Genomic DNA, 27,552 nt, shown 5'->3' on the forward strand with positions numbered 1-27,552 from the left:
TTTATGTAAATTTGACAAGCTGAACGCATTCTGTACTGTACAGGAGACACAGCACGAGATTGATTGAAAATGGTCTACAGCCAATCAGGACGCAGAGCACAATGCGCTGTAAAAAAAACAACAACTCCCAAACCTAACCAAAAAAACAGAGAAAATTGCACCGTCGTGATATAGGGAGGGACCACTGTGTACTGTTCTAGAGGGGATATCTTCATATTTCTACACAAATTCACAAATCGCCGCAAAGGTAGAAGTCTGAAAAGCCAACTTTATTTCTATTACAGAATCAACCAAGTGAACGTTTTACATCATGTTTTTTTTATTTTTAGTTTTCTTAAAATTTTTTTATAAAAAGAAACAAAGTCACAATTTGAATGGTGATAAAAGAAAAGATGCCATAAATAGTTTGATTCGAAATGGGCTGAGAAACAAAACAAACACACAAATAGACAGAACAAAAAACACAAAATGAAAAAACTCGGGGATGTTTTTGGAGGTGAGTCTGATGAGAGACAGGCTGTTTCCAACCACAGAAACACAACACCCTGAACATGTGCACAAAAGTTTGTTTTTTAGCTATGTAGTGTCTGCATGACTCATAGCAACACCCCAGCATATAATACCATATCTGCTCTGTACATGTGTTGTATAAAGTTTTGAGGTTTGAATTGTTGCATTTACAACAGCAGAAAAAAACTGCTACATGATTTATTGATCCATGTTTATACATTTAATCAAAGAGACAATGACGACACAGGGTGAAGAAACAAAGATCCTGAAGATGAAGTCGGCATTTAGTGAGAGAAACCAGCAGGCTGTCCTGCGAGAAAACAGCATGTTTCTTTCTAGTTTCCATGAGAATAACAGAAACGTGTCTGTGGCTCACTGTCAAGAACCAAAATGTAGCTGGATCATCTGGATTTCAGAGGCTAAAAAGATCAAAATTAAGTTTAAGCTCAACTATCTACATTCATCACCAGAGTTAGTTGTGCTTTTATTTCGAAGGCGAAATGCAAACAGGAAGTCTGATAACCATGTTTGGCGTTGATGAGCAAACTTCTCAAGCCAAAATCAGATAATAAAGTCACTGTGTTTTGGTTTTGCATATAAAATGAAACCAAAATACGTCAAACTGAAAGCGTGATTTTGTTTTGAAATTATTTTGCCTCAATTTGCTTCCTGCAGAAAATACCCGGACCCCAGAGATCACAAGTGTAAGTAAAGTCTTTAAATACCTGAAGAAGAATATGTTTCTCTCTGATGCAGGTGGATGGACGCAGCACTGCAGCAGCTCATTTCACTGTTTGTTCCCTTTTTACTCCTTTTTTCTTTTGTTTTTTCACAGAAGGCCAAAGATTTTAGCAAAAATTAGACAAAAGTTTCATTCAGTATTTCTACACGCTGTTATTTAATGCAAAAATCCCAAATGATTCCTGACTGTGCCATGACTAACGATTCATGTATGTAATGAATTTACTGTGACGCAGTTCTTTGTGCCTCACTAAAAAGTGTTTATGACTTAGATGGTAAATGGTAAATGGCCTGTATTTATATAGCGCCTTACTAGTCCCTAAGGACCCCAAAGCGCTTTACATATCCAGTCATCCACCCATTCACACACACATTCGCACACTGGTGATGGCAAGCTACATTATAACCACAGCCACCCTGGGGCGCACTGACAGAGGCGACTTAGAGACGATGGAACATCAGGAACCATAAATGAGGGCCTGCAAATAATGAAATCTGCTTCTAATAAGGGCCTCTGACTTGTTGTCAGTTGACTCTGTTGAGCAAAGACACAGTATTCAGCAGGTGTGTTCTCATTCTACCAGTTTCTGTACTGAATATAAACGTGGAGCTGGCCGGACGAGATTTGAGTTACAGATCTGAGGTTTCCCTTAGATTTTTAACTTTGACTTTGTAACTTGCTGCTTTAAGATGCTCACAGGTGGCTTGACTCAGCTGTGATGTTGCTCTGGCCCGGACACAAATGTCAGATTTGGCTCTTTTTTTTGTGCGTTAATTTTGGCTGAACATCAGGTTCAGGTAGCAGCATCAGTCGAATCAGTGTGGGGCCAGACCTGACATCCGGAGATGGACCAGACCAGTGTTTGATTTGTTAAACTCCAGAGCGATAGTCAGTAAAAGCTCCTTTAGACAGCAAGAAAACTGTTGTTGCTGGGGTTTTTGAGAATTTATAATAATCTGCAGTCTTTGAATCAGGCATATAATTTGATTCAACACGGGACGAGTCGTGCTGAGTCAGTAGATTTTATGTCATCTAGCTTAGTCTCAATCTAAGAATCACACTGACTGTTGATGGGTTGATAGAAAATTAACTTTTTATTATGATTATGAAGCTAAATAATTTAATATGATGTAGGTGATAAAAATTGATATCTTTCTGCAAACGATATTTTTGTATGGCTGTGCTGGTGTTGGTTTAATGAGCTGCTGTAGTGTTTGCTTCCACCTGCAAAGCTGCTTTCTATGTGATAAAGGCACATGACATCAGTGTGATCCTTCCGGTGTTTATTCAGTACAGCTGGCAGAGGTGAAGGTGTCCCGTGATTGGCCTGTGGTTGCATCTGCCGAACCCCACCCCCTGACCTCCCCATGCAGGCCAGACATTACAGAGACAAACAGAAACCATTTTGGTGCATCTCAATGTTCCCTTCAACATTTTAAAAAACATAAAACGACAGCTCTATGAGTGTGTTACAGAAGTGGTCCTCTATCTGCAGGATAATACCCTCTGTGTTGACTGTCTCACATCTGCTGTAGCTTCTCCTCATTGTTGTTGTTATGAAGGCTGAGGTTCAGATCAAAGGCTGACTGCTTCCTCAGAGCGCGCGGGATCACATTCTTCTTCAAAAACCTTTTCTTCAGAAAGTTGTTGCTCATGCTGTAAGGAAAGTAGGTGTGGAGGAAGTACATGAGGCTCAAGCCAGAGCCTGCAAAGTAACGCGGCTGAGGCTGCGGAGCCAGCAGCGCCTGCACGATGGTGTCAACAACAGGCTGGAGGTTGGTGGTGGTGTGTTTGGCAAAGGTCTGGAACAGATCCTTGGTCTCGGTCACGTACTCCTCACCGTAGTCCTCAAGCAACGCCGGGGACAGATTCTGCAGCAGATGCTTGTGCTGTTTCTCCCAGTAGGCGGAGTTACTGGACTGAGCTGCAGACAGAAGAGGGCAGTGTTACCATAGCAACATCAATGACACCAAACCCCAATATTGCTTGCTTTTTAACTTCGACATTTAAAGTGAAAATCCATTTTAGGCCTTCGGTGTGTAGTTTTTTAGGTTTAGAATCAGCATCTCTGCTTCACATGCAGGTTTAATTTCAACAAAAGGGACGGCTGTAGCTGCCTGCACAGAATCAGCAGCTTTTGACACTTCACTGCCTCAGTGTGAGCCTTGACTCAGCTGCGGACTGGCTGTTTAACTGTTGAACATGGTGTCAGCAGGTCTTGGAAAGTTCAAGTTGAAGAGTGGGATAAGAAGCTTAAATGCAAACCTGTTTCTTCAGGATTAAAGAGTAAACAGATGGAAAGTGAGCCAGCTCGGTGTTTACATCCCTGTCATCACCACAGCCGGCGTGATGGGAACTCCTCTCTGTGGTTCTTTTGCTGTCCTACGTTTTCCTGTTTGAAGCTGCTGTTTGCTTTTATTGTTTTTGTGAGGACCCAGGAGGACTAGAATAGTTTTGGTCACACTGCAGTGGTAAACATTACAACCTGTTTTTATTACAGCTGAGTGCAAGTGGACTTTTAAAAGCTTTTTTCACTGTTTAAAGATTTTCTTTTACCTTCAGACCAATAAGAAACACATTTCACTCTAATGTGTGATAATAAAGTGTACAAAAGTAATTTAGAGTTTAGGGTTAAAGCTGATCCCATCACTGCCTGGCAAACACTGGTAAGCTATTAACGAGGGGTTTTCCTGGAGGAGACTAACTTTCTTTTACTGCAGTCTTCACTGGTTTGTAAAGGCCTTTGAGACAGATAATCACACTGTTTTTCAAATCATATAAATAATGAAAAAAATAATCAGCGTTTGTGTGGTTTAGATCAATATTAACAGTCCTACTAGCAGCATTTAAGTATTTAATTTTTATTTTCCAAAATGCACTTTCTATGCTGATGATTATGTACAAGTTGCAACTTGCTTTTTGCTACTGCCAAACAATTTATTTAAGATTTGTCAATTTCTTATAGAAGCATAGGAAGAAAATTAGATATTTCATGCTTTTTAAATGTTTATGAAAAAATGATAAATAGCTTTGACATAACATTGAATTAGATCCCTTTACAAAGTCATTAAGACTGCTAAAGATTAGAAAGCGTAATTTAATTGCATGGAGCAATGCGTCTATTGGTTGATGCTCAGGTGTTTATTTTCTCCCAGTTTCTGCAATTTTGCATCTCAGGTTACAACAGACTCTGAGTCAGAAGAGAATAATGCACTGATAGTATAATATACTCTATTGCACAGTCAGAACTTTTAATACTTCAGGGACTTTTTTATTGTCAGTACTTTAATGCGTTACTGCTAATTTTCCTAAAGTAAATTATGCAAGTACTTACTCCATCACTGGCCCGTGATTGTGAGTTAGATATTGTCTCTACATTTCAACATAATCAGGTTGTTGAGTTGTTATGTTGATCTGTCTCCTGAGCACAGCAACTGCAGGACAAAGTGAATTACTGAGGCATGCTCCCTCCCTCCCTCTAATCATATCCATCCATCCCCGAAGAGTTTCGAAATCCCAAGTCAGCGCTGAGTGTGTGCGTGTGTGAAAACAGATGGTCCATCACACATGTGTTTCTCATCACGAGCGTACTTTCCTCAGCAGGAGGGCTGTCATTGTGTTTGACATGAGGCCAAACCACAGTGTACAACTCCTGCAGGATGAGGAGTGCAGTTTATTCCCGATGGATCCGAATTAATAAAAATCTTAAGCTTATTTCTACATCTCACCTCAGCGCTTAGCGAGCCCTTCGTCACAACTTGTCATCTTCTCTGGAAGGTTTGGCAGCCAAACAAATGTTTTCATATTCCACTCATCACTTTTACTTTTTGAACCAGAATGTGGAACAGTTTTTAAAAATTTTTTACTTTAGTTTTTTACAGATTTCTTGGTCTGTCAATATTACAGAAAATTATTTGATAAGAATATGAAGTGATGTGAATAGTACGAGTTGGTTTTGAAAACAGTGAATAAATCTAATTCTCTGGTTGGTACCATTAAACGAAGCTATTAAAAATACTACAGTTTAACTTAAAAAAGTGTCAAATAAAGTTTCTTTTAGTTTCCCGTGTCTAGTTTTATAATGCAGTAACAACAGATTTATTTCGTTTGATTAAAGCTTCTAACTGGAAAATGAAAATATTGGATGACCGTTGATTGAGCCTTGTGGAACTCCTACATCTTATCACATTTCATATAAAAATAACAATTTGTTTCCGTTGACTATTGTGCCTTAGTAGGTCCGAATACCAGCATGACATAAATCATTCATGCAGGTTTTTAATTGACTGAATGCAGCCAATGACCCAACTACTCTGTTTGACCTCAAATCTCTGCTCATTCCTCTGTAAACTGTGGTGAGTTGAGGTGTCCAGGGTACTGTTTGGTACTGGTACCTGTCCTGTATGAGGATGGCAGGATGGTGGACACTTGGACTCCCCAGGGCTCCAGCTCATGTCTCAGAGTCTCAGTGATGAGGTTCAGAGCTGCTTTAGATGCTCCATATGCTGCCAGGCAGGGAAATGGCTGGTCACCTAGAAGCACGGGTAAAGCGTCAGCATGACCTCTTTCATGTAGTAAGATTAAGGCTAAATACTCTACAAAAGAATTGGTCATTTTCTTCTTTGTTTGTTCTGCTGCTGTGCAGCTGCCTTCACCCACAGAACCAGACCAAATGAGCCCTAAAGTGCTTTCTTTCCTTCCTGTTTTTTAAACCTTCACTTGAACTAACTTACGCAGGTTAATTTGTCAGAGTATTCATCCACTGGTGCGCAACGCCTGCACTTACTCAGGTACTAATTCAGAAAACCCTCCAGCCTTTCTCACAACAGTGCTCATAAGACATAATAAACAAACCATCAAAGTAACTTGTGATTCAAGTTACAGATCTACCAGATGAAAAAATGAAAAAAGTGGGTCTTGCTTCTGAGTTGTGGTCAAAGAACCACATCAGTTCACTTTGCTGGATCCAACTGGACTAAAAATTTGACATAAAAAACTAAACTAAGAAAATGTAACTAGTGGAATTTTTATTAAACTGAATCAACAAAATGCAAAAAGCTGATCAGGGAAGAAATTCTTAAATAAATTTGTACATTATGGTCAAAATTAACTATAACATTTCTTCCGTAGGCACAGTAGCCAAATTAGCTTTGTTATAACAGCATATATTAGTCTCATTAAGTCCACTCTTGGATATCCTGGTTATTCATTTCTGTGTTAGATGTAACAATGTGAGTCTAAGAAAGAGGACGATATATATCTTCTGCAGATGTGTTTAGTGTTTTTAGGGCCCAGAGCATGAACTGTTCCCTTTCCACCTCACCACATACAGAGAAAATGTTAAACTCTGTCTTACAGTCTAACCAACAGCAGATGTCAGTGGAAGCTGCTGAGCTCATTAACTGCACCTGGGGATGAACCTTTCTGATTGATTTGGTTGCACTGTGGTGTTTTGGCATGATGACAGAGTCGAGTTGGACAAACGGCCGGCAGCAGCGCTGTTTGTTTGCTTTGGCTGTTTGAAGGCAACAGTTTAAGTGTGGCTCACTCACTTTGGAGCACTCACGTAAGATTTATCACAGCATCTTTGTATGTGTGTGTGTGTGAACGTCTCAGACACACACCGGCGGGACTGGAGATGGTCACAATGCGTCCCTTGGTCTGTCGCAGCAGCGGCAAGAAGGCCTTGGTGATGCTCAGCGTGCCGAAGAAATTGACCTCCATGCACCCACGGTAGTTGGACATCAGCGACAGCTCGACTTCTCCGAAGTTCACACACACGCCGGCGTTATTCACCAAAGCCCACAGACCTGCAAAGACAAACCAACGCACGGCAGAGGTTAGGAAATGTGGTGTGTTGACACAGACACATGAAAGCACTAATGGTAAAACAGATGGCCAGAGGACAACAAAAAGGCGAATTTAATAGTTACTGACATGACAGGATACATTTAATTAATTACAGCGTTTCGGATTTGATTGTGAAAAATCTTTTTTAGTAGATGCTGACCTTTGGTATTCAAATGAATAAAGAGTTTGACTTTAGTATTATTTCTTGCTACTTAAGTGAAACTTAAGGTAATTGCACTCCAAGTATTTGATGCTATTTTGTATTTTACACACATATTTGCGCACAAATACTGTGAAATAATGTGAACCATTCTAATTGTTTTAGTTTTAATTATCGAGCTGACTGACAGAACTTTAAAATTTAAATCATCTTCTGTACCTTACTTTTGAAGAATTTGGGTATATTTGAATAAATAAGTCATTACTTTTCTAATGATGGACCATGTTTCTTCTGTGGTGAGAGTCTGAGTACTTTTGATTGATCTCTTGGATTCACAGCGAACATGTGGAGGCCTGGTGTGTTTTCTCAGAACTTTTATGTAACATTTGTTCCGCAGACCCTCAGACTGCCAACACATTCAGCTGTAGTACACCAACAACTCTCTCTCTCGCTCTGCTGGTGTAAATAAGCCTCACTCGTCCTCATCTGAAGCGGCTGTCCCAGAATCACAGTGTTTGTTTCGGGGGCCGCTGTGGGAACTTTGTTTAGGTCTGAGCTGATGAATGATAAGCAGGCAAACAACAGGCCAAACTTTGACTCTGGGTCAGCGGTAAAAAGGTCAAACATAAAGTTTCCAAACCAGAAGGCAGCAGTTCATGTTCTGTGAACTGGAACTGGAGGTGACCTTCGGATAAAACTAAAATTGTAAAACCGAAGCTGCTTGAAATAAGCTGCAGTAAAGAATTTTATTGTGAAAGGCAACCTTAATGTGTCTTTGTGGTTATTAATGAACACTTATTACCACTCTAAGAGTCCTTATGTAAGGCAGACATCCCCACAGAGCCCTCTCTTGGAGTGATCTTTGGGTTCCCTCCCTGGTCAAGGACTATCTTGCTCAATCACTAGTTTTGTCTGATAGCCAGATCTATGAAGAGGCACTCCAGCTTTCTTTTCTTTGGCTTCTGGGAACACTTGAGGCTTTAAATAGAGTGTTTTATCCTCACCATAATCTCTGCTTATCAATGTTTTATTGCATAATCAGGTGTGTAGCCTTCTAAACTTTGTCCAATGAGCTTCAGGACATCTTAATGGCAATTCAAGCAAACAGAATGCAGCAGATGGGCGTTTGGTGCCAGAACAAAGAATTCGTTTCTAAATGAGACATTTAATAGATTTGCAGGATTTTCTAAAAGTATGTTTTTATTTTCTCATAGCTGGGAAATTTTATGGAAAAACTACAACTCGATTGATCTTCAATTAAAATAAAGCAAGAGGGGATTCTTTCTGAATCTTTTTCTGAATCCGCTCTTAGAAATCTCCAAGCAAACCACACAACAGTTTCATGATTTATGTCTCGCAGGGAGGCGAATCCTTACAGTGTGACTGTGGCCAAATCCATGTCCCAACAACACGAGTAAAAAAGTGCACACTCATGCAAGGACATAAACCACACGCGCAGTTCCAGCGTGTGTTTAAGTGACCTTTCCTTCCAGATATTTTATTACATCCACACACGCACACACACTGTGTGTATCCTTAAATGACTGGGACATGAAGCCAGCGGTCTAAGATGTCTAATTACAAAGCCAGTGGGTGCTGCAGGGCTGAGCCAATCACAGACTGAATCAACACTCTGATATCTGTGTGTGAAATATGAGACACCTGCACGACACCTCTCGAACAGTCCTCCACTCGCAAAGCAGTCCGAGCCATTTGCAGTGGTTTTGCTGCCTGAGCGCCTCCTCTGCCACTGTGATTTCCTAGAAGGCTGTTGGACAAACTCCACCACACATTCCTGTGCATCGCTGCACGCTCTGAACCAGCACGCTGTGCAGAATCAGCCGACCATTTAAAGGAGCAGTCCAGCATTTACCGGTGCTCATAAATCTCTCTCCCTTCGAACCTTGATCTTGTGAAGTTCACCAGAAGCTCAGCAGGTGATTAAACTTTATCACACCGGCGTGTCAAGTCACAAGTTAACTGACAGGCCACCTCGCTGCGGTAAACCCCACATACACCTGTTCCCTGCAGATTGCTGTTGTTTTTCTGAACTCCTTCCTGTTCCAGTTTTGTTTAACCCTTAACTGCCCGGTGACTTCATTCATAATCACTCAGCTCCCTGCAGTCAAGATGTCACTAATTTAGTGTTGCTAATGTTGATGGAGCCGCTTTGAAGTTTAGTTCTTTGTATTTTTTTAATACCCAAGACTTTTGATGATAACAGGTCAACAGGTGAAGATGTACTTGAAGCTGCTGACGATTTCGTCAGAACATTTCAAACGAAATCCAGAAAGATACTCAGAGATTATTTTTTATGCTCTATCGACATCTGGACTGCAGAGATTTGTTCTTTTTATGGGGTTCAAAAGTTTTATTTCAGCTTTTAAGTTCAATAAATAATCTGTCCTTTGTCAAACATACTTTGAACCATATAAAATATATTAAAAGTAAAACTTGGCATCATTCCTGTTTTCTTTGGATCTACTTCTAAAACAGAGTACAGTTTGGAGAAGACTACACGAGCCATTTCAGATGTCAAACTCGTGCTGAGATTTAAATGTTACATCTCAAACCGCAGTCATAAGAACACGCGATCATCCTAACTTGTGACCCTGAAACACTTGATAAATGTGGCGGTAGCTCCATTAAATCCATTAAGCCTAATCCTAGCTGGTTTGTCTGGTATGAACAGACTCAGAAAAAGCAGTTCGTCTTTACCTTTGAGCCCCAGTTTGGCTTTGGTGTCCAGCAAGGCCTGTTGCACTTGTTGTGGCTGGGTGATGTCCACCTGGAGGAGGGTGAGGCGGTGTGAGCAGGTCCTCTGCAGCTCCTTGGCTCCGTCTCCATTCAGATCCAACACTGTGGCGAACACTTCAAAGCCCAGGGAGTCCAGATGTTTAGCCGTTGCATTCCCAAAGCCAGAGTCGCAGCCTGCAGGGACAGAGCGAGCATTTTTTTCAAGTTCATGTCTCTTTACTAGAGAGATACTCCCATACAGCTTATGACAAAATTTGATCCGAAGTGATTGATGGCCCTAATCATAACCTTTTGACCTCCCCCCTCCCCCCTCCGGAAGCGCGCCATCTGTCGCTAAGCGTGTCGAATTGTGAAGGACTGTTTACGTCTCAGCGCTATTGTGAATGCCGACGAGACATTTCCGGCGTTTCTTACTTCAAGTTAAAAGCTTTGAAATGGTGATTCAGCTTGATGCTTTTATTGTGAGGGAACTATCGGAGATGCAAGTTTACAGAACTTCTTTTTTTTTTTTTTTTCTTTTGTCCTCAGCGCGGGTGAAAAAACTCGGGCTGCACGTAACCGAAGCTGCTCACTGCAAAGGTCGGTGCTGGTAACCAGAACACGGAGGGCCCCCTCCACTGACTCATACAACTTTTTTTTTGTCGTGTAGTCGTCGCCACAAACCAAAAAAAACAAAACAAAACATCTACAGCTTATACAAATTTAAATTACATACATACATTTAAATCCTACACTCCTCTTGCAGGATTGAGTAAATAGTTCGTACGTGCATGCGTGCATGGATGTTTTATGGTATTTGTGTTCTTGTGTGTGAGGCTGCGTGTGCATGTGTGTGATGTGGACTCAGTAGGATTTCTTTTGTGGTTTTTTGTATGTCTGGCTGGAGTCGTGCAGGGAACAGACAGGGTTGAAGAAGAGGTGGAGCAAGAAATGTTCTAGACAGTATTGCTAAGAGCAACGTGTTCTTTCTTCTGAAAATCTGAAAATCTTTTTAGGATCTCAGGATGGCCTGTGCACACGGACAGCTGTTTTCAACTGTGATGAACCCTGTCACTCCATTATCCCACTGTGCAAGACTAGTTTCTTGCACGTTAAATGCTGTAAACATGCACGTTTCAGTCAGCACAGGAGAACTACATTTAAAGCACGATGTCAGCATCATCGGGAACATTATGAATCTCACAATCTTCAGAGACTAAAGATTGCTCAGTATCCCTGGTACCAAGTACCAAATATGTACCGAGTTCTGTCACTCTGATGGTTGATTGAGCAGAAGGGCTGGAAGATGCCATTTTCATGGAGAATTTCAAGCCCAACAGATGGGAATTACTGTTCTTTTCCAAAGTTACAGCTGCTAGAGACGCAGTGGCCAACTCTACGGTTTTTGAAAATAGCTGCCACACCTACCCGCACCCTTTAAGATCAACCCACTTCCAGACCACGCCCTCTTCTGTTATTTAAAAAGAAGACCGCTGTCTCATTCCTTCAAACCTTTATTTATTTATTTATTTTTTAGCTCAAAAACAGAGAGAAGTATGGCCTCTACAGCCCTGCGCCACCCTGTGGAGGAGGAGGAAAGTTCTGCGGACGAGGGCACAATATTACCTGACACGTCCGGTTACTATCGACCCTTGGAAAAGCAGCAGCAAGCGGACGAGCTTGACGGTTGGGCATCTTCTTTGTTCATCGATATCGTGAAAACTGCTGTGTATCATCTTGTCAACCTCGTAATCAACAAGTACCTCACTGACACATGCAACGGTTGTATGTCCGATCAACCCCACCAGAAACAGCACGAGTGTTCGCGAGTGTTGGAGGATGACTTTTACGCTGAAAATTATTACAGCATCAGAAAAAGACTCCTCACCCCTCGTTTCATTCCATCCATTCATCGGCTGCTGATTGCTCGCCACATCAAAATGGACGACGTCAAAGTCTGCATGGTGGCGGAAACTCTCTTGCACGAACTGAAATCGGAAAGGAAAGTCTTTGACGCCATCGCCGAGGCATACCACAATCTGGTAGGGTTGGACATGGTGAAAATCAGACAGCTACGGTTGGTCGCAGAGTTTTACAAAGGGGGCTGCTAATTTTTTCTCTGACAGACTGATTTTTTCATTCTTAGAACGTGTAACCAGCATTTTACCAAACAATGTATTCTACATATAGTGCATTTAAAAAAAAAAAAAAATGTACCCACGTAATCGGTGATGAATTGTGAAGTTACAATTCTTTTCTGAAAAAGCATTTTTATTTTTGTATATAAATAAATGTTGATGTTGTGCTATGGGATTGTATGTTTCAATTTTACTTATAATGTGCCAAATCACTACAACAGGCGGCTCAAGGCGATGCCATCCAGAGTAAGGATCTTGTTAGCCACAGTGTTTCTAAGATTTTTACGCCCCGTTACAATAACCTTAGTTCTATCTGAACTTAGAAGCAGAAAATTAAAGCTCATTATGCGTCTAAGACATCCCGGCAGTTTAACCAATAAAAGTGGGTATCATATGCATAGCAGTGAAAATGTATGCTATGCTATGCCTTCTAAAGCGCGTATAATGTAAACAAAACTGGTCTTTGCACAGAAGCCTGTGGAGCTTCTTAATTAACCTCAGTGTGTGAAGAGGACTCTCCATTTAATAATAGCTGTAATAAAATGTTCTGGCCGACGGTGTTAAACGCTGCACTTGGGTCTAGCAGGGAAGATTTCAACTTTTCAATATGAATGAAGGCTGAAAACTGATTAGATTCATGTCTGATGATCTTTTCTGTGCTTCTTCAAGTTTGTAACACCAAACATATTAAAGGATGATATAAGGTTCACAGGAAGAGTTTAATTAGACACACATTTACTATTTTCTTTATACTCTTTCTTTCTTGACATGTTTAATATGCTTACTATCAGAGGAGAAAATGACCCTTGTGTAGTTTAAAAACTTTTTATTTAATCAAACTGTAATGTTGTTGAACTCTGACGGACGTGTCTTTTAATCTTGTCAACAAATCCTTAATCACCTAAATGTGCCATTTATCATCTTGTAAAATGTTCCCTCTGCTTCTGTTGCACATCTCCCCCGACACTCTCTGCTTCACCCGTCCTGTGCAGGTGGTCCAACCCCTGCCTGCCTCCTTAAACTGGGGTGTTTAAATCTCTTTACCTCTGTTGTGAACTTCACACAAAGTTTGTGGTAACAAAATCAAACTGACGAGGATCTCGTTTGAAAAAGAAAAAAAAAAAAAAAAAAAAAAAAACCACACACACACAGTCACGAGACAAAATAAAAACAGACTGCTCAAAGCAAAAGCAGAGCCCTCGCAGCTGGTAGTACAAAACACAGCGACAACATGCGTATTAGATACCCTCAGTGCCAAAAGCATAAATATGAAAAAAATGGGATCACCAAGAATATCCTAAAAATGGCGATGAGGTGGGTGTTACAGTGGAAAAACAAAAAGCAGCCAAATTTTCATCTGAAAATGTTGAATTTTAGTAAAAACAATGCTCTGTAGTTTGATACTGTCGTTACAGACAAAGCAGATGTTTAAAGCCTTCGGACGCTCATTTGAAATGCACTCATTCTCCTTATCAGCTGGAAACATTAAAGCCGTAAAATGACTTTTTTCGAACGGATAAAAACTATTGAACAGCAGCAATGTTGAGCCTGTACCAGAATTTGAATGTACATGTGTTGAAGGTGCGGGTCTTGTTGAATTATTAAACATACTTTCTTTAATTTTTCGAGCCACAAAAACAACAACTTTTAATTTCTTCTGCTTGAGTCTCGGCCTCGGGTAGCTCTACTTATCATTGCTCAGTCAGTTGTCTGTTTGCGCTACTTTTTCAAGGAGCAGCGGATTATTGGTAAGGGTGACTTTATGTGTTTAGCTACTTAAGTGGAAGTACTGTGGATAGTTTTACCTTACATACATAGATCTACCAGTACAGCTTCTGAGGTAACTGTTTACAAAATGTTATAATCTATCCACAAGTTCTTTGCAATTTTACATTGATAAACATTATCCTTAACACATTTGGCCCACATAAAGTGCTATGGCCATCACACTGTCATTTAGAATTGTTTAAATAACTCGTGTCTTAAGTCCTTCCATCAAACAGAAAATAAAAAAAAAAGTCGCATGGTTCACTTTATATTTCTAACATTTTGTGATATAAAGTCGTTCATAACAAACTGAAAGGCCGGGAGTTTAAAATGCAAACCGATGGAAGCAGAAGTAGAAGACTGTAATGTCACAGAGCACACGGTGTCTATTATTGTGTAGACTTTTATAAATAAGAGCTTAATAAAGATGCTTAATTTCTTTAGAAATAAACAGGTGGCGTGATCTTTATCAAAAGTGGAGGTGACCCAGGAGTTCTTTTTTTTTTTTTTTCTCTCTCTTCCCCCCCCTTCTCACCGTCTCTTCTCCCCTTTGGTTTTCTTTCTTTCTCTCCCCCTCTTTCTCTCATTCATTCCCCCTGTCCTATTTGTTAAAAAAAAAAAAAAAAAAATGACAAAGGATGAACTGAAGCTCTGCCATCACGTAATGTCGCATACTGCTGTTTCTGATGTCATTTAGAGAAAAAAAAATAAAAAAAATACGACTTTGAGGCGGATATTTGTTTTACTTTATGGGCAACAGTTATTCTTGCTCGTCTCCTGTTGACAAAACTCGCCTCATGGTTGACTCTGAGGAAAAAAACTCTTTCCCCACAGAGGGGAATAAACTTATTCGAATATGAGCTTTTTTCCACTAAGGCTTATTTTATAGGGAGATGTACGAAATTATTTACCGGGTTACAAGCAATGATAATATCGGCTGTTGACTCCTCAGCGTCATCATTTTCTGTCTATTGAGAAAACCCATTGTAAAAGTAATGAAGAAAAAAACTCTACCAAGGAGCAGGCTGTGCAAAAGCTACCTCATATAGATGTTTTAATAATAATAATAATATTTTTTGGGGGGCGCGTTATAGGTTATAAGCATTGAGAAAAAACTGATATCTGCTGTCTCACTCCTCCTTGACCCGCGGTGTGTGTGTGTGTGTGTGTGTGTGTGTGTGTGTGTGTGTGTGTGTGTGTGTGTGTGTGTGTGTGTGTGAAACAAGATCGCCTGTCGCGGCAATTATGGTTTGTTTTTCAGTCTCTCAAAAGGAAAAGTAGTATTCACTAAGGGATATTTATTCATTTTTTACACATAGGCAGCCTGTAGGTTACAAGCGGATAGAAAGTTCTTCTTTTCATCACAAGCTATGGTGTATCTTAAAGGATTTTTACAGCGTCTGTATTATAGGAAAATAAAATACTATTGAAATCTCTACAGGAAGTCACTCTTTATTCCCATTACAAACGCCGGTGCAGCTTAAGAAAGTAAAATTACATCCGCTATTGTAAAAAACAGAGAAAATTGTCATAATATCGAAACAGAATTCAAACTATGAGTTTGCGGAAAACTAACTGCCGCTCTGTCTCTCTATACATCACAGAATCATCTGCTGCATCACCGCTGTGCTTCAGGAACCATACCCCTCCCCTCATGCTTAGGGAACATGACGCATCAGGTCTGAAAATGACTAGACACTTCCGGAGTATTTCCGGTAGGGTCATAAGGTCCGGATCGAGGCCTTCCATAGTAAATATGCTGTATTTGAATATGTCATATTCAAAGCCTTCTTCTTTGGGAGAGCAGATCTCATCGGACACAGGAACGCTGCTGGGCTGCAGAAGGAAATCCATCTTGCGTCTGTGCCTTAGAAATTGTGACGGACTCCACCTCTCTGCTTTTTTATTCTCCTCCCCCGCTGCACTCCCTCCCTCTAAAAACTTTTTTTTCCCCAACAACAGATGGCGCGCTTCCGGAGGTTTCCCCCCTCCCTTCTCAGGATGCAATTCGACACGCTTAGCGACAGATGGCGCGCTTCCGGAGGGGGGAGGTCAAAAGGTTATGATTAGGGCCAGCGCTTACCTGCTGCTCTCTGGCAGGTAGCTCCATGCCCTCCTGGGTTTTAATTGCACCTTAGAACACATATGCATCAACACTACAATGAGCGGGTGGAGGGAGGTTTGGAGTCTTCTCCCACCCCCATTCTCTGCGGCCTGCTGGAGCGGGAGGGCTAGTAGGAGGAGTTGGCCGTCCGACTGCGGTCTGGGGTGTGGGGCCTCCCTGCTGCTGCGGAGTCGGGGTGGTCTGCCTCTCCCCACCGCAGGGAAAAGGGTAACACCACCTGGGTCTGGGTGCAATTCCCCCCTCCAGGGGCAAGGGTACCTAGACCCGGTTTGTAGAGTACGCTTGGGGAGTGTGATTGTGTGTACAGCGTCTCTTTATGTCTGTCTCCACGTTGGTTGAGTGTGGAGTGAGTGCATATGAGAGCATGAGGGTGGGAATGGATGTTTGTGTCTGTGTGTGCCTGTATGTCTGTGTCTATATGTCAGGTTGGGTATCAGACGCCACCTCTCTGGGGACACCTCAGGCCCTCCAAGGTTTGGAGGCCTATCTCCACCCACCACCACTTCCCCTGCCGGTGGCGGACTCCCTCAGGTGTCGGTGTGTTGGTGGTTCTTTGTGTCTGGGGGTGGGCGTCCGGGTACACACCGGCTCACTCCTTGGCGGCCGCTTGTCGGGGCCTGGGGCCTGGGGCTCGCTCGGGCCCCTTTGGAGGTGGGGTGCCCCCGGCCTCTCGGCCTAGGGCTCGGTCACTCAGGCGCAGCTGGGGGCCGGCGGAGCTCACGGGCGCGTCACTGCAACTCCCCCTGACTTCTGCTCCGCGGCTGCTGGGCGAGCCCTCATCTGGGACTCTCCTCAGCTCTTACTGGGACAGTGGCGCGGCTGCCCCTCTGTTGGTCTTCCATGGTCTCTTGTGTTCTGGGGGCCTCTGGATGTCTGGAGTTTTGATCTCCTCCACACCTGCTTCACACCCTGGAGGACGGGGCTGTGGCCCCCCCACACTCCCTAGCAGATCATTACATGGAGAAACCTTTGGAATGCAAGCATGCTGATCCACACAGGTATGCACACATGGGTATTCACAGACGCGGACTAAAGCTTTCTTGGCTGCTGCCTCAAAGCACACTGTGCGCTGTCTATCTTGCGTGCTGCACAATATCGTTTATTACTTAGTAAATACTGATATCTATGACTAGCTAGTTTATTGTGATGGTGCTTTGTTTTCTCTATTATTATGTTGCTCTTTGTTGTTTGCTGTCTCCTCTGTTTGTTTTTGTTTGTTTGTTTGTTTGTTTTTTTTCTCCATACAGGTGACCCAGGAGTTTTTTTTTTTTTTTTTTGTCTCTCTTCCCCCCCCTTCTCACCATCTCTTCTCCCCTTTGGTTTTCTTTCTTTCTCTCCCCCTCTCTCTCTCATTCATTCCCCCTGTCCTATTTATTAAAAAAAAAAAAAAAAAAAAAAAAAATGACAAAGGATGAACTGAAGCTCTGCCATCACGTAATGTCGCATACTGCTGTTTCTGATGTCATTTAGAAAAAAAAAAAAAAAAAAAAAAAAAAAAAAAAAAGATTAGGGCCATCAATCACTTCGGATCAAATTTTGTCATAAGCTGTATGGGAGTATCTCTCTTTTACTGTTAACGTCAAGCTGCAGAGCCAACGAAAAAGAAAACGAGATGCACTTGTCTTTGCCTCTGAAGAAAAAAAGAAAGCAAACACTGGTTTTGGTTTATGTGACTTTGACTCCAAAAAGTTGCTTTATATAAATCATATATACCTATGTTATAAATACATGATACTTTCAGCAAAATATCACACAGTGTTCTAGCACAATATCTAATCTGGGACTCTAGTCACGCAGCTCATGGCCCCCGAACCAGAACCTTCATCTGTTAACTGTTCTTGTTGGAAACACAAAACATTACAAAACAGGCAAAATGACCACTCAGACGCTTACAGAGAAACACGTGTGAGACACCGCTGCCAGGTTAGGGATAAGTTTTCATGTCTTGTGTCTGACAGTCTGTTCCTGACTCCAGGCTCCACCTGTACTACCTGCAGCATTATGACGGCTTCCTGGTTCTGCTCAGATCCTGTTTCAGGTCCTGAAAAGTACCTAAACCTGCACAAAAGAGCTTTTGTTGGCTCAGCCACAGGCAAGAGTCTGGGTGTGAACCTGGTTTCTGGTGTCACAGCATTGCACTCTGCACTTCCTCCATCCAGTCCTTCAGGTGTAGCTCACAAATGCAGAGTTTTCATTTCGAACAGAATCTGACAAAAGATCGACTCAAACACAAAGTTCTTTGTTAATGCGTGAACCTAATCATTACACAATAATCTTACTGTTATCTGGGCTAAGATTAGGCATTAACACATGCATGGTGTGAAAGGAGTTTTCAGCCTTGGCAGAGGCATGCGGTCTCAGACGCTCTTGGAACTGTTTCACTGCATTTTTAAACTAAGTAATTAGTCAATAATAATTAACAGATTCCTGAATTCCTTCATTCCCTGATCAGTGGAGCGAGCTGTTATTTTTCCTCAAACTTTATGAGGAACCAACCGCAGAGCCGTTGTGTTCACACACCCACATATGTTCCTCCAGCAGGACTGCAGTGTCCCTCAGAAACAGCCACCGTGGGGATCTGTCACGTACCCCGCAGCTCGCCCAGTTTCCCAGAAGTCCTGGTCCTACAACCTGATCCACAGCGGTACTCGCTGTTCTGTTTGTTCTTTTGTGCAGCGGGTGTCTGAAAGAGCTCTGCTGGCGAGAGTGTCGAGGCGTTGGCAAGTTGTTTCTATCCGTGTCCTTGGAGGATTTCCAGAGTCACGTCCTGAGAAAAAAGCCGCTGAGTGAGAGTGAAATAAATACCTCAGCTCTGCTCCACGCTGCAGAAACACCTGATTCATAGCTGCAAACGCTTTCTGCTGAGTTCCACTTGCTGTTCAACTGCCAGGATATTTTGAGCTGTGCTTTGTTATTGTGAGCAGCTTGATATCTGATAACAGAGGGGAATGTGGGGAGGGGGAGCCGGTTTCATGCTGTGATGTCTTTTAGCTCTCAGACTCAAACAAAATTGACATAAGGCCAGGAGACCAGCTCTTGAGTCTTGAGTCAAAGGGCCACCACACACAGCCGAGGGTCTCAAAAGGAACTATACTGTGTGCAGATTTAAAGTACTTCATCTTTGTTGTTTTTTGGTGAAATTCTGAATTCATCCAATTTGTTTTCCCCCCTAAAGAGCATTTTCATCTCAAAGAGCAGAGAAGAAAAGCACGCCTGTTAATGCGCTGGTCTATCCTCGGTATACCGAGTGTGTGACTGCAGACGCGGAAGCCTGACTAATGAAAAATTCACCACGTCATCACAGTGCTGAAAAAGCTGAGCCCAGCTTAACACTTTCTGTGTTAGCCACATCAAAGAACAAACAAGTTTGCCTGACCCTGATCCCCTTCCCCTTACATAACACAATTAATTTGATATGTCCGCTCAAATCGTCGTATGATCCTATTCATCTTCAGGTTCCCCGGGAGCTGCAGATTCTTGGTTGATGGCTAAAGGACAGCGACAGGAGAAACCACATTTACAGAAACAATAAGTCCTGTTGTTTGTTGCACCATGCTGTGGTGGAAAACGTATTTGAGATGGTTTGTTTGGTTTGCTTTGTCATGATTCATACGTCAAGGTAGTGACACCGTTTGAGATATGATCAGGGCAAAAACGAATACGTAGGAATAAAAAAATGTTTGTGTTTGTGGTCAGAGGTTTTGAGGTGAATATGTGACTGCGGTATTGCAGAAAAGAGGCTCCAGGTCTAAAGGGGAGCAGCGCTGCAATTTATGGCTGAGGCTCTGAGAGGCTCCTGAGGTTAAGAAAACAATGTGTGCAGAGACAGAGAAGAACAAATATGAATAAGGTCGAAAAGACACTTTGTAGAGACCTAAATAACTGCATTCATCAGCTCCATCCGCACATGCAGAAACTGCCACCGACAGGAGAGCTAACTCACATAAAACCACTAAAATTTTAATTTGTTGATATTAAACTTGCACAGTGTGTGGCAAATGTTCTTCCCAAGAAAAAGACAAAAATACCACGAATCACTCATGAAGTCTGAGGTCTAAGTGATCATCAGTGAAGACCCCAACACCAGCTCGCAATCCTAAACTTAACCCTGTGGTTTGGAGAGAAGTAATAATATGTCTTTGTAAAAAGAAACAAACCCCCCCAAAAACCCTCCAACTGTTTTCCCCTTTTAATCAAGGGGAAAAGGGAAAGAAAAACGTTTTTCTTTGATTACCAAGGCAATTTTTCCTGTACTGGGGAATCTCCTTTGGTTAATATAACACCCTGCAGACAGAAAACGTTATAGGATACAAAGACTGCCATCAATCAAACGAGGTTAAAAAATGACCCCAAAAAGTTACAGATGTGGGATGAAAAAGTCAGGATTGTGATGTTACAACACTGTTAGTGAAAAAGGGTGACAGCCAATGTTTGTGCTGAACTACGAAATGTGAGCCATCGCTTAGTGTTTAGAGCTTTATGAAAAAGTTTAAAGAGGTGTGAAAGAAATGTGTCTGAGGATTTCTATTTCTCCCTTTTGCTGGACTTGGAAGGTCATGGGGGTCTATAAATCAGCTGTGAGATACACCTGGAAGTGATCAGAACTGTCGTAATATCACATTCACACCTAATATCTGTGTTCAGAGAACTTCATCGTTAACACAGGGAATAACCCAGGAATGTAACCACGAGAGTTCAAGAAACTCACAGGAGCTTCTAGGACGAGCAAACGAGAAATATGATTGGTGTCTCCGCAGAGGTTGTAGAGATGTTTAAGGGTATTTTATGAAGTTCTATGGACCATTTGGGAGAATGCAGTGGTTTCCAATCTTCTTTTAGACTTTTTGGACTAAAAGGTCTAAAGCATACTTCTGTTATGATTCACAGAGAGGTTTTAAGGATCCAAGATGAAATTCTAGGGTTGCATGTTTACAAATGAAAATATTCCATGTCATCTTATCAAGATTCAGCTTGAGAAATTGAATTTGTCTGGAAACTGCACTACAGTTTAAATCTATGATTTAGCTTTCTGGGTTTGAAGACATTTTGGTTGGATCACAGGTTTCTGCTGACCAAGCTGACAATGAGACTCCACGTTTCACTTACTGTTCCTGTTGATGTGGAATCAGTGAACACGGTTTTTTCACTCCTTGCCTTCTGTGGTGTTTTTATGAACAAAATGCTTTTGGTGCAAACATTGAGCAATGTTTTCTAATATCCTGCTATTATTTGCCTGACTGCGTGAAAGAAAAGTTTTCTGTGCGTGAACTCGACGTGAGGACATGATGAAGGTTGCCATTGCTTCATCAATGCAATTGTCCAACTGTAAGCAGAGGTCAAGACTGCAAAGCTTGCAGAATCAAACCTTTGAATAACAAAGCCTCGGTTTCTAGACTGTTAATAAGCAGAGGCGTATTACACAAGACTTCACCCCGGATGCAGCTGCAAACAGTTTTTAAAACTTTTAAAACTCTTGACTACGACATGAGGTGAACTCTGAGTCTGCGTTTATGAAAAGGTGAACTCTGATGAACTTTCTGTTGAACCGAGTGACTGAGATGAGGGAGGAGAAACGAGGGGTGGAAGCATAAGAAAGTGCACGAGTCAAATGGGAAAGGAAAGTGAAAAATATTCCAAAAAAGGGAAACAGCACTATGAAACAAGGAAGTAAAATGTAGAAATGGAAAACAATGAAGGAAAATGGAGCACAATTGAGTAAATACAGAGAACGAGAGAGAAAAACATGAATAAAATGATGAAAGAAGACGGGCATACAAAAGAGCAAAGATCAACATTCAACATTATGCACTCCACACTGTATATAAATGCCACTTGTTTTGCACATATTCAACTCTGTATATTTTATATATTTTATTATTATTATTATTATTATTATTATTTTATTTTATTTTTTTACTATTTAATTTGTAAAAATGTGTATACACACACACACACACACACACACACACACACACACACACACGTAGGAAAATATTTAGTATACACATCCAGAAATGCATACACTATTATATATTGTACATATATTTATTAGTTTCAGGTTGGCCATTCTTGTATTTTGCTCGTTTGTGTTGTTGTGTTTGCACATCTCTGTTGCTTGTGGGGCTCGCACACAAGAATTTCACTCGCATGTGCTGTGCCAGTGTGCCTGCACATGTGATGTGACAATAAAAAGTGATTTGATTTGATTTGATTTGAGATCGAATAAGTAGAAGGAAGAAAATCTGATTACTCACAGTTAAGGGATTATAGATGTAATGTAGGTTTTGCTACAGAAATATTTTGATTGTTAGTTACTGAACGCAGCTGTTTCAACGTGGAGAAAGTGGTTTGATGAAATGTGTAGTTTAGACATTCATGCTTCTGATACAAATGTGTCTAACAGAACCAAGTTTGTTTTTAGCTGTGTTTGTCTGTCAACAGGATCAAATTTCATCAGACTTGGAGAGACGAAGCCCGAGCAATGAAAGAAACCATTACATTTTGGTGGGCTTCTGGCAAGATGGTGCTTTGGACTTAGTAGAGGACTGGGATTTGTCTAGGCCAGGGGTGGGCAACTCCAGGCCACGAGGGCCGCTGTCCCTGCAGATTTTAGATGTGTCCTTGAACCAACACAGCTGATTTAAATGGCTAAATTAGCTCCTCAACATGTCCTGAAGTTCTCTAGAGGCCTGGTAACGAATGAATCATGTGATTCAGGTGTGTTGACCCAAGGTGAGATCTAAAACCTGCCGGGTACCGGCCCTCGACGCCTGGAATTGCCCACCCCTGGTCTAGGCCATCTCCTGCAGGAGACTACTGCAGGCGTTTTAGAAAACCTTAGATTCTCATCAACTTACCATCTTAAGGTGTCCGTCATCAGCAGTTCTGACCATGACTCCCTTCCCTCCCTCTGAAAGAGTCTAAAGGCTCTGAGAGGTTTCCTTAACACGTTGGCAGGACATCAACCTGCAGCGCTGCCCAGTCACCGAGCCCTGTGACTTCAGCCCTCATCCTTTGAAGAATGTGGCTCTGTTTAGAACAAATCAACTTGCTTTCTAAGAGGTTTACTGCAGCCTTTTGTTCCACCCTCTGCTCTTATTTCCAAAATGACCAAACGTTGACCCTAACAGTTTTCGGCAGAGCCAATTAAGAACGATCTGTTGGTTGAGATCTGGGATCTGGACCAGCTTTAAATCTCCTCGTAGATATTTCCCCTTCCACTGGGTTGAAGCCAATGTTCAAAGGGCCACGTAAGTGAGAGAGCTTTCAGGCTGTAATCAGATCTCAAATAAAGCTCCGCACCGTATCTGCGTGAAGTACTTGATAGTAGGATAACGTGGTTGGTGTGCAAAGATGTGAGGCTGTATCTTGTAAAGGCCATGTGTGCTGTGGTGATCTTCATGCATGCTCGTGTGTGTCTTAGGGATTTATGTCTTGCCATGTCAACAGACCATCTCCTGAAGCCCTACAGCTCCGGTGTCAGACCGCTTAGTCTGCAGGATATGTTTGTTCTGGTTTGGGATTACTTTGAATCTGTGCCATGGCGGATGTGTACAATCAGACTAGTACAGACGTGAGAATCTGACTTTTTAGCTGTTAGAGGAACACGTAATATTTTATTCATTGATCTATTAAATCCACAGACCAACTAATTGGTTTAAGAGTTTTGGCTGTTTCATTGCTATTAGAGGTAGTCTTTTGGTGAGTAGTCAGAGTATTGTTTTAGTTCATCTCATTGCTCCTGCTATTGCTGTTTAATACCCCATCATCCTTTCACCCTAAAGGTGTCGTCTCATTTGAGTTTGTTCATGCAGACTTCTGCTCCTCCAGTATCCTACCATCATTTGTGCCTGTAGGGTAAGTAATACTGGAGACAAACGTTGTGCCAGTTCATCCAGACATTTCACTCTTAACGAGAGAAGTGGACTGACTGACACCGAGACCAGTTTATGGCTAACATCTGTTTTTCTAACATCTGTCTGCTGCTTGATGGATGCTGTGTGATGTGTTATACTCACTGGTGCCGGTGCAGTTTAATGCGTGAACGTGAACGGCTTTATTTGTTTAACCTAGATTTTTTTCCTCCCGTTCAAAGGAGCACTCCTTCCTGTGTGGGAGGTGAGTGGCAGAGATCTGGACCACACCTTTGTTCAAAGTGTAAAGGTGTTTGCAAACAAACTGACATCCCCACAAAGCAAGAAAATATAACAGGAAATACGGGCCAATCCTGTGCAGCTGAATGACATTTCACTTTGTTTGGGATGATAATAATTAACATAACTTTTATTTGTTTGAAAAATACACAGAAAACCTCCCAAGACGCATTTTACCTGTGTGTATTTATGTAATTGCTCCAGTATTTGGGTTTTTGATCGTGCGCAGCTTACAGGAAACATCCATCCATCCATTCGCTTCCGCTTGTCCTTTTCAGGGTCGCGGGGGGCGCTGGAGCCTATCCCAGCTGTCATAGGGTGAGAGGCGGGGTACACCCTGGACAGGTCGCCAGTCTGTCGCAGGGCCAACACACAGGGACAGACAACCATTCGCACTGACATTCACACCTAGTGGCAATTATCCAATTAACCTATCCCCACAAGCTGCATGTCTTTGGACGGTGGGAGGAAGCCGGAGTACCCGGAGGGAACCCACACAAACACATGCAAAGTCCACACAGAAAGACCCCGGCCTGATGGTGGAATTGAACTCAGGACCTTCTTGCTGTGCGGCAACAGTGCTAACCACCGTGCTGCCTTACAGGAAATATGTGCGTTGGTAATAGCCTGTTTTTTATATGTCAAAAAATCTCAGAAACTGTGTGTCATGGGAAATTATCATTACAGTAGCTGTTTGTAAAAAGTGACCGTAGCCACTGTGAAGTCTGGTTTTGAAGCTTAAGTGTTTGCAGCCAAAAGTGACTGCCAGAGGCTGGAGTGTCAGGTTATTATGTAAGCCAGGGGATAACTGCATTAAAATTCTCCATAGGCTCCAACACAGTCAGTCAAATATTAAGAAAGCTCAGCAGGCACTTAGAAGAGACACACCTTTAACTTTATGCCTTGATAGAATCTAATCAAGTGAGCTATAAAAAATAAACACACCCTATAATTATTTAGAAAGAAATTAGATGGATGGCAGTGAATGTCACTGGCTGCTATCGAGACTTACCATTGTCACTGTTATGAAATTGCAAATGTGACCTCTTGTTTTTTCTCCACACGCACTTTTTATCTGCTCGGATGTGATTGGTCGATAGAACTTGGGCTCCAAATTAAGAAACTTCGCGCCTATTTTCTGAGCTTAACTTCTCCAAATGTGAAGCTAGGAGAACTAAACAAGTAATAAATTAAGAAAACAACAGGTAAGGACTAATGAATAACAATGAACACCCTCTCAGTAGATCAAGGCAGATTTCATTATATTTTTTAATGTGATCTGTGTTTGACATTTACAGGGAAGCAACAGGTAATTTAACACAACGGCTGAGCGTCTTTCTGTCTCCACAGTAACGGCTGTTTCCTACCTTTCAGGGTTACCTGAGGAGCAGTTTGGGAAAGTTTCCACTATATGTGTGCTTCTACGGAGATTACAGGAGAGTACAGTTACACAAAAGCAAAGCGTGGTGTGATTAAAGTGACGCATTAATCTGTAGATCTGATTATCTCGTTAACTATGACACAAAGAGACCTGGGCCAGCTGGATGTCAGGCAACAAAAGTGTGATTAAGGCTGCATGGAGACGGAGGTCAGCCCACACACACACACACACACACACACACACACACACACACACAAACCCATGAATATAAGTCTTCTATTAGACTCACTCCACAGTGCTCAGATAACAGAGAGCGCAGCAAAAACAGTCATCTGTGATCAGCAAACACACCGCTGACGTTTCCCTTATACGCTGACTTTTATTGTGAAGGGAAATCCCATTTGACCACCACACTCCCCCACCCCCTCCCTGCAGGCGCCCATTGTGCATAAAGTTTATTCCCTGTCACACACACAAACAGAGAGCCAACACACACTGTTTTCCTTTGGGATCAGATCACCTCCTTGATCCGAGCGGTGATTCGAATGGTTTTTAAAGAGGGCTCAGTACACCGGGACCTCACCACGTCTGTGATCATTTACAGTCACACTAAAGATTACAAAACTTCTCCTTTTCACCTCTGAAAGCCTGCTCGCCTCTACCCTTCCCCTCAGAGGCTCTGTTGAAAACAGTATAATATTAAGTTTTAAGGCTGCATTTAATATTTTTCTGCTCTGCTTTTGCATGCTTGCATGAAATTCTAACTGCAAATTACAGGATCAGGGATCTTTATAAGCTTTGGGATTCCTGCCAGCTTGAGGTTTATTTTAGACAGAGAACACCGATGTACTGTAATTTCAGGACAGATTTTTCTCGGGGTAAAATAAGCATATCTTAAATTACATGCTCCTGCTGATAGATACGTTGATAAACTCAAAACAAGTTTGAGCAAAATCTGATGATGCACTTTTCAGAAATTTACAAAGTTTGCTTGTTTTCAAGCAAAGATTGTTGGTTTTCATGCTTTTGGAGCAACCAGTTCCCCATCTTCCCGACACCCAGGATCCTAAATCTGACAGAAACCCTTATCATTGAGGAGAAATTAGGAGGATTTCACCTAAAGTGCACAACTGACAACAACTAAAAAGACTGCATACACACACTGTTGTGAAAATAAGACCCAACCCAGAATAAATACACAAACGTCTGATTTCTAGTGTCGATAAAACACCCGAATGAGTGGGCAGTGCCTCCTCTTACCTGTGATGATTACGGCTTTGCCGTGGGCAGGCAGCATGGCTCGTGGCTGGCTGGTCTTGGTTGCATAGTAGATGCAGAAGGTGATGCCAAATAGCACCGGGAGCAGCATGGCCGGTAGGCAGAACGCCCACAGCCTCTCCACCAGCACGGTGGCCCCCAGCCAGGCCACCACGGTGGAGGTGGTGTTCAGGTGGGACGCCAAGATCTTCTTCATGGCTCCGCCGATGAACACAGTCACAATGGCCAGGTAAATCCAGAAGGGGAGAGTGTAGTCTTCCATCACTGAAGGAGAGTATGAGTGGCTTTTTCACCTGTTCTACCTGTCTGCCTAATTTTTACCTGTCTGTCCTTCTTTCCTGCAGCTGCAAGTTTGAAGTTTAAAGAAACAAGAGCGTGCTGTCCCCTCTGTCAGATAGTAACTCAGTCTGAGTGTGTGTCTATTTGTTGCTCTCCCTCTCTGCTGTACACACTCCCTCTCACACTCTGTGTTCTGACGAGCAGCCGGTACAGAGCTCTTCGGCTGCTTCTCTCACTCACTGTATATATAGAGATCTGCAGGGGAAGGAGGAGGGACTAAAGGCTGTAGCCCTGCATCTAATCTGCAGCCCACACACGCGCGTGCACACACACACACACACACACACACACACACACACACACACACACACACACACACACACACACACACACACACACACACACACACACACTGAGAGAGCAAGTTTGGCTC

At 42.2% G+C, this 27,552-nt stretch overlaps 1 protein-coding gene across 1 annotated transcript; it reads right to left on the bottom strand.

Moving 5' to 3' along the window:
* Window positions 1–248: 248 nt before the first annotated feature.
* Window positions 249–27,339, bottom strand: hsd11b2 (hydroxysteroid (11-beta) dehydrogenase 2). The gene is made up of 5 exons (XM_086297691.1): window positions 26,823–27,339; window positions 9,981–10,193; window positions 6,877–7,062; window positions 5,647–5,784; window positions 249–3,176 (listed from the first exon to the last, which is right to left on the bottom strand). The coding sequence occupies exons 1-5, from the start codon at window positions 27,100–27,102 to the stop codon at window positions 2,773–2,775; spliced, it is 1,221 nt and encodes a 406-aa protein (XP_086153817.1). The 5' UTR covers window positions 27,103–27,339; the 3' UTR covers window positions 249–2,772.
* Between the last annotated feature and the right edge of the window lie 213 nt (window positions 27,340–27,552).

Source organism: Aulonocara sp. 'chitande type north' Nkhata Bay, linkage group LG1, assembly GCF_057382095.1.
Source record: "Aulonocara sp. 'chitande type north' Nkhata Bay isolate Kocher_YH1m ecotype deep benthic linkage group LG1, A_spYH_male_GT1.1, whole genome shotgun sequence".
In the NCBI taxonomy this organism is placed as follows: Eukaryota; Metazoa; Chordata; class Actinopteri; order Cichliformes; family Cichlidae; genus Aulonocara; species Aulonocara sp. 'chitande type north' Nkhata Bay.